Source organism: Rhinatrema bivittatum, chromosome 1 (genome assembly GCF_901001135.1).
Source record: "Rhinatrema bivittatum chromosome 1, aRhiBiv1.1, whole genome shotgun sequence".
Lineage (NCBI taxonomy): Eukaryota > Metazoa > Chordata > Amphibia > Gymnophiona > Rhinatrematidae > Rhinatrema > Rhinatrema bivittatum.
Window position 1 is genome coordinate 638,852,994 of NC_042615.1, and position 11,374 is coordinate 638,864,367.

At 46.4% G+C, this 11,374-nt stretch overlaps 1 protein-coding gene across 16 annotated transcripts in view; it reads right to left on the reverse strand.

Annotated features, from left to right (window-relative positions):
* Nucleotides 1-11,374, reverse strand: part of PPIP5K2 (diphosphoinositol pentakisphosphate kinase 2) — a 620,162-nt gene that overhangs the window by 186,170 nt on the left and 422,618 nt on the right. For all 16 annotated transcript variants that reach the window (XR_003852104.1, XM_029572559.1, XM_029572550.1 and 13 more), the window contains one exon: nucleotides 4,434-4,548. Coding sequence is in view for 15 of the 16 variants with exons in the window: in XM_029572559.1 (XP_029428419.1) it covers nucleotides 4,434-4,548 (115 nt within the window). In the remaining variant the exon portion in view is untranslated. The remainder of the gene's footprint in view (nucleotides 1-4,433; nucleotides 4,549-11,374) is intronic.

An 11,374-nucleotide genomic window follows, 5' to 3' on the forward strand; every position in this document is an offset into this window, starting at 1 on the left:
AGATGAGTCTTGTCGTCCAGCCTTTGAGACAATAGTGGGCTGCGAAGGTGTGGAGATTTCCATGTTGCGGCCCTGCAGATGTCTGCAATCGGTAATGAATGGTAATATGTTACTGATGTTGCCATGGCCCTGATTGAGTGCGCCTTCACTTGTCTGTCAAGAGGAAGGCCTGCTTGCTGGTAGCAGAATGCAATGCAGAGTCTTGCCCACCGCAACTCCAAGCTTGTTTTTGTCAAAAGAAACAAAGAGTTGGGTGGACTTTCTGTGGATTGCGGGTGCGGTCTAAGTAAAATGCAAGCGCACGTTTACAGTCCAAGGTGTGCAGAGCTCGCTCACACGGGTGGGTGTGAGGCCTTGGAAAGAAAGTGGGCAAGACAATAGATTGGTTTATGTGGAAATCAGTTACCACCTTAGGAAGGAATTTAGGGTGAGTGCAGAGAACCATCCGGTCATGAAGGAACCTTGTATAAGGTGAATAGGTCACAAGGACCTCCAACTCACTGATCCTGTGAGCAGATGTGATAGCTACTAGGAAAATTACTTTCCATGTAAGATATCTGAGTTCGCAAGAGTGCAGGGGCTCAAAAGGAGGACGATGAGCCGTGCGAGTACCACGTTGAGGTCCCATGCCACGACCGGTGGAAGTAGAGGAGGCTTAACCTATAGTAAGCCTCTCATGAAATGATTCACAAGGGGTTGAGCCTTTATCGGGGCATCCCCTACTTCTTGATGGTAAGCAGAGATGGCATTGAGGTGTACTCGTATGGATGAAGTCTGGAGACCAGATTCCAGGAGGTGCCAGAGATAATCTAAGGATGCTGGTGTGGGGCAAGTAAAGGAATCTAACCCTTTCTGCGTGCACCACAGGGTGAATCTCTTCCATTTAGAGCAGTAAGACTTCCATGTGGAAGGCTTTCATGAAGCTAAGAGGACTTGAGAGAAGCTACTAGAAAGGTTGAGGGGCTATAGTATCAACCTTTCAACATCCAGGCAGTCAGGGACAGGGTCTGGAGGTTCGGGTGGTGCAACTTGCCGAGATTCTGTGTTATGAGGTTGGGCGCCATGCCTAGCTGAATGTGTTCCTGGACAGAGGTTGAGAAGTATGGGAAACCAGAATTAGCGTGGCCAATATGGGGCTATGAGTATCATTGAGCCTCGGTCCTGTTGTAGCTTCATGAGAGTCTTGCTTATTAGTGGAATTGGAGGGTACGCATATAGCAGGCCTGTGTTCCAGGAGCGGGCAAAGGCATCTATGGTTGATGCTCTTTGGTCCCTGTGTAGAGAGCAGAATCGTTCCACTTTGCGGTTCTGGCTGAACACAAAGAGGTCAATGTCCAGTTGACCCCATTGGTGGAAGATTCTGCTTGCAACAGAGGGATCCAGAGACCACTAGAAAATAGCGGGAGTAGAACCCTCTCCCCCTCCTGAGTCGAGGGAACCGGTTCTACGGCCCTGGCACACAGAAGGGTTGAGAGCTCTGACTGGAGAAGTATTGTGTGATCGTCCTGGCTCCACGCTGGACTGGGTGGGGAGTCCAGGGGTACAGCTGAAAAATTTAGACTGTAACCGTGGGTTATGAAGGATAGTACCACATTGGCTCATGGTAATTGGGCGCCAATTGGTTGCGAAGAGGCAGTGGCAGCCTCCCACTGATGAACCAGGTTGTAGGATCAGGGTGGAGGTGGCTGCTGCTCTCTGGAAAGGAGTCAAAATCCAGTCGCAGGACTAGCTTGTGGAGCTAGTTGCGCTCTAGGAGTCCTTGCTTGGTGTGTATGTGCTCTCTGAGGAGCAAAGCTGGTTGAGCACGGGACGCGGGAGGATAATTCCTGCAAGGTCTGAAAAATTGCCTCCTGGTATCCCTATGTGTGCCCCTGCGGGCTACGGAGGGTGTATCTGAGGTGACAGTTGACAGCTGATGCAGTGTCTCATGATGGTCCTTTAACTGGGCCACTGCGTCTTGGATCTTGTTCCCAAACAGGTTTTCTCCTGCACATGGGAGATCAGCAAGTTTGTCCTGGACCTCGAGGCGTAGGTCTGAGGCCTTGAGCCAGGCCCAGTGTCTAGCACTGATGCCTGATGTAGAGACTCTGGATACTGTTTCAAAAGAGTCGTAAGTAGCTCTAACCTCATGTTTACCTAATTCCAACACTTTTTGTAGGATGGAAGTTAAGGTCTCTTGATGTTGAGGTAAGGTGTCTGCGAATTCCTGGACTTGTTTCTAGAGATTCCTGTTATATTGGGTCATGTATAATTGGTACACAGCTATTCGTGCTATTAACATGGACCCTTGAAAGATTGCGCCCCAATGCATCCAAAGCCTTCTGTTCCTTATCAGGAGGAGAAGAGGAATGTGGACGGGATCTTTTAGCCTTCTTTTGGGCTGATTCCACCACTACAGAATGATGGGGCAATTGGCTTTTTGAAATCCTGGGACTTGCTGGACCAGATACCTGGATGTTCCCACAGGCGGTGCAAAAGGTCAAGAAGAACTTCATGCACTGGTATTGCCATTACCTCTTTCGGAGCATGTACAAACTGTAAGACCTCCAACATTTTGTGGCGAGCATCTTCCTCCGTGACCAATGGAAATGGGATAGTTTCAGCATCTCCTTGACAAAGATGGCGAAGGAGAGGTCGTCAGGAGGAGATAGATGCCTTTCTTCCGGGGGTGAAGGCTCTGAGAGCAACTCCTCAGAAGCTTGTGAGGAATGGTCCGAGGATGCATCCTCCCATGGATCATAGGGAGTTTCTCCTTCTCCCTGGGGACTTCCTGAGGGAGGAAGGATACCAAAACTGAGAGGGCGAGAAGGCATCGATGGATGACGAGGTGGCATCGATGGAGGCTGCACCAGCATCGAGGGAGGCAGTGCTGGCATCGATGGCACAGAGGCAGATGAGGTGCGCTTAGGCACAGACAGTCCAGATGGCCCTGGAACGGGTTCCGGCATCGGTGGGTCCCATGCCGGGATCGGGCCGGAAGTCGCCTCCCCCTCCTCCGAGGATCCCGGTATGGGAATCAGGATCTGTGGAGGCCTCGATGGTCGACTCTGTGCCAGCATGTCCTATGGCATGGGCTGAGTTGGCAGGGCACCGATGAGGGTGTCCAAGCGCTTGAGGAGCGGAGTGAACATAGATGGTCCTGGTTCCTGTGCGGGAGCCGGCACCGGTGGCGACTGGAAGCCCCGAAGGGCACTCAGAACTGCCTGGACTAATCTGTCCAATCCTCCCTGAAGGCTGGTGTAGACAACATTGCGCCTGGGGTAGGAGGCAGGCTAGGCGTTACTGGAGGCTCCACAGGGATCTGTGGAGGCTCAGTACATCCCCCACAGATATCGGTGGGGAATGCCTCAGGGTCCTGGGTCCAGAGGAGGATGGGGGCTCCCTCCCCGGGCCCTCTTTGCAGGTGGCTCTGTGTAAGTCGATGCAGCTGTGGTATCGGTGCCGGCACCGGGCGGGGATGCCCATCTGTGCCGGTCACTGTGTTTCCCCTCAGTGCTCTGTCCAGTCCTTCTCCGGCATAGAGGATGACGCCGATGCCTTTGAAGGGAGTCGGTGACAGACGGTCACCTGCTCCATGATGTTCCTGGTGGAGCGTCTCCAAAGTGGATAGACCCTCTCCGGTTGGTGCCAATTGAACTGGAGACAATGGAGCAGAATGTTTTGAAGCAGACAAATGCTTCATCTTGTCCAGTCGAGCGCGCAGGTCTTTGGGGGTCATTTGTGCGCAACTGGGGCATCGACGGACGTCGTGCAAGGGACCTAAGTACAAAACACAGACATTGTACAGGTCCGTTATGGACATGGTCCTCAGACATTCGGGGCATTTTCTAAACCTGGTCACCATACCAAAAAAGAATGTCACGTGTGGTCGGTGACCATCGAGCACCGAGATGTATGCCGCCCGGAACCAACCGCGGGAAAAACACTTACCGAGCTTCAGAGAGAACGGAGTGCGATAGGGGACCCCGGTGAGGGTGAATTTAAGAAGGTAGACTTTGAATATTTCCGTGAGGAAATTTCTTACAGAGCTCCTAACTGCAAGGCAACTTGCTGTGCGGGAAAAAAAAGAGACTGAAGGGGGGCCCCGTGTGGCCACAGGGTTAGTGGCATGCTCAGTGTGCCAGTCAAAGTTATAGAAACTTTGACAAAAGTATTCCATGACAGGACTCCATCTGATGATGTCACCCATATGTAAGGACTACCATCCTGCTTGTCCTGGGAGAAATTGTTTTAGCTATAATTTATTTGAGTATCATAATGTAGTGTGTCAATTGTTTGTCATTTTTGGAAAAAATTGTTTAATGATATGTAAAAAAGTAAATACATTTTTTTCCTGAAAAAAGTAATATCCTTAACAGTTAGCTCCAGTTTCAAAACCATAAAATTCAATACAGGAAAACAAGGATAATTTTACAACTGAAGGTTCTACTCACATCACATAAGGCACCATAATGAAGGATAGACAATAGGGAATGTACATGACTCTCACTTGTGAAGTACAGCCGAGTACGGACATGACGTTCTGGAGAAGTAACACCTCTGGAATATCTGCAAGCAACAGAAAATAGAATACAGTTTTGTTTATGTATTTATTTTTCATATTTATTAATTGTTAGGTACACAAGCTCTAAGCGACATACAACTGTGAAACATTCATAAAAAGCAAAAACAGATAAAACAAAGCAAATATCTTAAAAGAAAAAGTACCTACAAAACCAGAAGAAATAAATCTCTGCTGATATTAAAGGCAATTGTGTTCTTGTATTTCCAAGCAAAGTTTACTTTGTAAATTCAATTAAAAGCTGATAAATAAAAAAAAGGCAATTGTGATCTTACTAGCAATATCATTTTCATTAGATATTTAACCGTGATCTCCCTATCAAGTACTATACGTTTCAAAGATGAAATACTTATTGTTCTGGGACAGCAAAGTAGTTTTATGACCACACTAGGCACTTCTATATAGAGAATAGGAAAATTGGTTCTTACCTCTAATTTTCATTCCTGTAGTACCACAGATCAGTCCAGATTCCTGGGTTTTGTTTCCCTGCCAGCAGATGGAGACAGAGTTTTACAGACAATGTACATAACCCAGTGTGCCACCTGCAGTCCCTCAGTATTGACCTGTACGCAAGCCAAGATGACAGCAACAACCATAAATATATATGTAAACTTCTAAGCAAATTTGCTCCCCTCCGAGCTGGAAGAAAGTGAAGTTGGCCAAAAAGACAATGGAAAACTTGTTTCCCAAATTTAACATAAGCGATCAGCCATTGAAAACCTCCAACAACTCTGTATTATAAACAAAGTAACAGTACAAGCAGCGGATTCTCCCCCCAGGAAAAATGGGTGGGTGTTTGGATTGATCTGTGGTACTACAGGAACGAAAATTAGTTAAGAACCAATTTTCCTTTCCCTGTACGTACCCAGATCAATCCAGACTCTTGGGATGTACCTAAGCTCCCCTTAACTCAGGGTGGGCGTAGAGAGTTCCACTCTTAGAACATTCTCACTAAAGCACATGGAAGCCAGACCACCCACATTCAAGTGATAATGCCTAGCAAAAGTGTGCAATGACTTCCCAGCAGCCGCCCAGCAAATTTCATGTGGAGACACCTGTTGTGACTCAGCCCATGAAATCACCTGAGAACATGCGCTTCCTTCAGCCACTGCACAATTGTAGCCTTAGATGACTTATTTCCCTTCTTTGAACCACTCCACAGTACAAAGAGGTGATACGATTTACAAAGAGGTGATGAAATCTACGGAAATTATAAGTGACCTTTAGAAACCTCAATAATGCACGCCTCCAATTTAAGAGACTAAGCTCCAATATGTGAGGCGTTAAAGAATTCAAATCCATAAAAGCTGAAAGCTCTACTGTCTAAGATAGAACACTGAGACTACCTCGGGCAGAAAAGAAGGCACCATGCATAAAAATACCCCAAATCAGACATCTGTAAGAAGGGATCTCGACATGACAGCAGCCAGAGCTCCAAAACTCTCCTGGCTGAACAAATAGCCACCAAGAAAAACACTTTTAAGAGTCAAGTCCTTAACCGTAGCTCTCTTTAGTAGTTCAAACCAAACCTCACACAATCCTCTAAGGACTAGATTTAGATTCCAAGATGGACAAATGTTCTGCACCTGAGGACGCAAGTTCTTAGCTCCCCATAGGAACCAGATGTGTGGACAGAGGATACCCTTGCACCTTATCCCAGAGACAACCCAATGCCGCTACCTGGACTCTGTCCCTTGACCAGAACCTTTTTTGTAGAAAAATCAAAATATGTGACACCATAGCCTGAGCAGACTCAGGCTGCATTCCGTCAACAGCAACCAGGACTCTAAGATCCTCCAAATTCGAACATACATCAAAGATATAAGAAGGTCACCTAGCCTGCAATAAGGTGGAAATAATATCCCCTCCATCCCAGTTGTTTCCTCCCAGAAGCAAAGATGTGAAATAAAAGTGAGCTGCCTGACCCAAAAATATTGAACCTTGAAGGAAAACAGTTGACCGATGTTTGAACCTCAGGGGCCCATCTATGGCCATGTTCATCAGATCTGGGAAGCATGGTCGATGTGGCCACTCTGGAGCTACCGGGATCATGTTGCCTGGATGTTTCTCTATCTGCCATAATTCCTTGTCCACCAGAGGTCATGGGAGGGAAGACAAAGAAGAATCCCTCGAGTCCACGGCAGCACCAGATCTCAGATTCCTTTGTATTGTGTTCTGTAAAACCATGACGTCTTGGTGTTCTCTTTTGTTGGGATACCCCCATCTTCTGTGAATGAGACACATTGCTGCCTTCGACAGTGCCCATTCCCCTGGGTCTAACTTTCTCAGACTGAAAATCTGCCTGAATGCTGTTCACTCCAGCGATGTGAGATGCTGCCAGCCACTCCAAATGCTGCTCTACCCAGAGAATCAACTTCCGGGCCCAATGCTTGGTTCCGCCTTGTTGGTTGATATAGGCCACCGTCATCCCATTGATAGAATCCGTACTGGATGGCTGCGTAACCTTGGCAGACAGGCAGTCAACGTGAAATGCACCACTCTCGTCTCTAACCAATTGATAGGCATTGAGGTCTCCTGTTTCGACCATTGGCCCTGCACAAACTAATCTTGCCTCATCGCCCTCCATCCAGAAAGGTTTGCATCGGTGGTGACTATTATCCAAATCGGAATCTCCAATTCCACACCATGCTCGAGATTGGTGTGAGTAAGCCACCATGAAATACCTTCTCTGGCTTCTCCCCTAACAGAAGAGGATGATGAAACTCTTCCAATAACGAACTCCAGTGGGAGAGAAGAGCCCCCTGCAGAGGCCGCATATGTGCGAAAGCCCAATGCATTAATTCCAATGTCAATGTCATAGAATCCAGGACTTGTAAATAGTCCCAGACCCTGGGCACCGAAAGCTCTAGCAGAAGATAATCTGCCTCTGCAATTTCAGCAATCTCTCTCCGTAAGAAATACTGTCTCTGCCAAAGTGTCAAACTGAGCTCCCAAATACTCCAGAGTTCGAATGAGGACTAAATGGCTCAATGCTAGGGTTACCACCCATCCTAGAGACTTCAAGCACATCGGTACCTTTTGTACTGATTGTCGACAAAAGTCATCTGATGTCGTACAATTGAGCTATCTACAATAAATCCCCGCTCTTCGTGAGGTAAAAAATATATATCAAAAACTAATTTCTTTACCCTACTCATATACCAAAATTAATGAAATAGGATAAGGAAGGTTTCATGCAGTTTCTGTAACATGCCTCCTTGGCCTTGTACACAGAATATTGTAAATTGTAATCATAAACCAACCTCCATCCTACCCAAACATTTTTTTTAGATATTTTATGTGAAAAAATATGTGAAACCAAAATAGTGTATTATGTGCAATCTTATTCAGTTTTTGAATATTCGACACTCTGCATCTTTATTGCAGTTGATCACTTTTAACACTCACTGCGTCTATATTGCAGTAAATCACTTAACACTCTTAGCAACTTCAGTTTTTAAATATTCGACGCTCTTGGCATCTATATTGCAGTAAATCACTTTTAACACTCAGCAACAGTTTATCGTGCGCCACTTTTATATCTCTTAAATAAGGTTATTATTTTACTTAGAATACCTGATCAACTTAGCTTTATAAATTGCCTCCCGACATGGCCATGTTTCGAAACAATCCACTTTCTTTGTCAGGGGAGTCTCTGCTCGTTTTCTTCACCATTGGGACCTTTTATTTGATACGGATGGGGTCTTGTGCTGGTATCAGCTCCATTTCTTTTTCTCCTTTTAAGCTAATGAACTGATCCAAAATACACCAATGGAAAGCAACATAACCTGCGTTCATACGTCTATGTCCAATGACTCATCTTGATTGTCAATACCATAAAAGAAGCTTCAATACACTTCTCCTTTAGAACAACAGGAGAATACTTACTTTAAATCAATGATGCCTACTCTATGTCCTCGTTTAATCCCCCGGGGGTTATGGTCTTAAGTTTAAAGATCCAGCTTTGCTCGCGGAAGTTTAAAACTTTCTTCAAATCACCTCCTTGGATATTCTCTTCAATAGAATCAATCACAGTCCATTGGAGATCATAAAAAATGTGTTCTTTTTCTATGCAGTGCTCTACGATCGGGGCTTCAATCATTTTTGTGTTTAATCGCGACTTGTGTTCGATTAACCTGGTTTTCACTGCTCTGGAGTTGAGCTAGTCATCCAGATACGGATCCACCCACATACCCTCCTTTTGCAATGCGGCCACCCCCACCACCATCTCCTTGGTGAAGGTACATGGAGCCATCACTAGCCAAAGGGAAGGGCTCAAAACCGAAAATGTTCCCTTTGGCCATGAACCTGAGGAATCTCTGGTGCTCCAGACTGATGGCTATGTGCAGGTATTCCTCTATCAAGGCAAGAGAGGCCAAGAAGTCTCCCTTGCATACCGCCGTTATTAGGGCCCTCAGAGTTTCCATGCAGAAACGGGGAACCCTGAGAGTTGTGTTTATCTTCTTTAAATTCAATATCTCTTAGAAACATAGAAACATAGAAATGATGGCAGAAGAAGACCAAACGGCCCATCCAGTCTGCCCAGCAAGCTACGCAGTTTATCCATTTTTTTTTTTTAATCTTCCCCCCCACCCCTTTTTTTCTCCCCCTCCCCCGTCACTATTGGCTTCCAGCACCCTCCGGCCCCAATTCCCTTCCACCCCTCCACCAATGCAGAGAGCAGTGCCGTATCCGCATCCCAATGAACATCCAGCTCAATCAGGGGTAGCAACTGCCGCAATAAACGGCCACACCCCTGCCCCATACTCTTACCCACCTCGGTTTTGCTTGTTTGTTTTTTGTTTTTTTGTTTTGGTTTTTTTGTTTTTTTGGAGATGGCAGCCCTCCAACCTTGCGCTCCGTGAAGGTGGAACACAAACCACTGGCATCCCGCTCCGTGAATGCCTCTGTGGCTACTGCCGCTCCGTGCAGTATTTTGCTGCCTGAAGGTGGAACAACTACTCGCCACTGGCATCCCGCTCCGTGAATGCCTCTGTGGCTACTGCCGCTCCGTGCAGTGTTTTACCACCTCCTCTATATTTATGCCCACTAGACTTGATGGATCCACAGTGTTTATCCCACGCCCCTTTGAAGTCTTTCACAGTTTTAGACTTCACCACTTCCTCCGGAAGGGCATTCCAGGCATCCACCACCCTTTCCGTGAAGAAATACTTCCTGACATTGGTTCTTAGTCTTCCTCCCCGGAGCCTCAGCTCGTGACCTCTGGTTCTGCTGATTTTTTTCCGTCTGAAAAGGTTTGTCGTTGTCTTTGGATCATTAAAGTTTTTCAAGTATCTGAAAGTCTGAATCATATCACCCCTGCTCCTCCTTTCCTCCAGTAAGGAATTGGATATGGAGGAAAAAGATACAGGGAAATTTAAAACTGACCTTCGGCCATGCCGAGCATGTTCAGGGTCTGAGAAACTCAGCAAGACATCTCTGTGAAACAAGAAAAAATCTGAGCAGAGTCCGAAGCAGCTCTCGATCATATGCAATTTCTCCCTTTTCTAGAGGTAAGAAAGCCAATTCCCCATTGGAATCCTCTGATGTTCCATGATCCACACCCCCTTGAACATTATCAAGACAGCCTCCCTGTGGCATTTGCCCATCATGACTGACAAATGGGAGGCCTGAGCACAAGATCCTTAAATAGTAGGTTGCTTCGCCTTTGCTGGGCACCCCTGCAGAAAGGTCTGCAGACCCTGGAAAAATTCCATCCAGGAGGAGGAGGATGGATCTATTCCGGAGCCCATAGGACCAAACTTGCTCTCTCCAACATCTCTAACTCGGGGAAGCTTCTGCCCTTAGAAACAAGGGAGGAGAATTGACTGTTGCTTCTCCTCCCAATCCACTCCCCTCTAGAGACTCCATAGGCCAAGGGGATGTCCCAACATGGGTAAAAGCTGTAGTAGTCAAATCGTTTTGAGCATCTAAACAGCGCTGACACAAAAGGAGAGAGCATGAGAACTGAATTACTATCAGATGGCAAGCCTTACAGATAGCAAGGTGCTTGAGCATGTTCATCCCCAGCCCCTAGAGCTCTCCTGAACTTCAGCTCTAGGTGGCATCCTGTGCAATCTACCAATGCCACTTTGGGCATACAGATACACCCCTCCAGGACATACACAAATACGTACTGAAAATTAGGTTGTCATTGAACACGCACAAGTACATGGAGCTTCTTTAGTGAAAGGTGTGGGCTGGATTAGCCCTGATAGTCTTCCCTGCTGTCCTTTAATTACCGTTCACCTTTTATTGTATGATCATTATGCACTCATAAAGGCCATGGTCGTACATACATAAATACGTGCTCAAGTCCAGGTTGCAGACATACGCACTCAAATCTAGGCCACTGCCTTATGTGCACAGGACCCTGCACATGCAACTGCCATGCAACAAGAATGCACATACACACCTATACATGCAGGGAAAAGAACCACTCACTAAATAAGCACAAAACGAGAGGGAAATAGGATCCAATCCAAATATCCACAAATAATTAAAAGAAAATTTTTTGTATTTAAACAAATGACAAATTATTTGTGGATATTTGGATTGGATCCTATTTCCCTCTCATTTTGTGCTTATTTAGAGAGTAATTTGAGAGGTGGTTGCTTCTAGTTTTTGGAAAAGAACCACTGCCATGGCCTGCAGGTAGGCTTTGCTTACTAAGCAAAGCCTGCCTGCATCTTCAGCATGTTTAGGCCTGGACCCGTTTAACATCCAGCACCGAAAATCATCAGCCTGAAGAGCTTCTCATGAGCTCAGGCCTCTTGACTGGCTGAGAATCCATGGAGACTGGGGCCAAGAGCC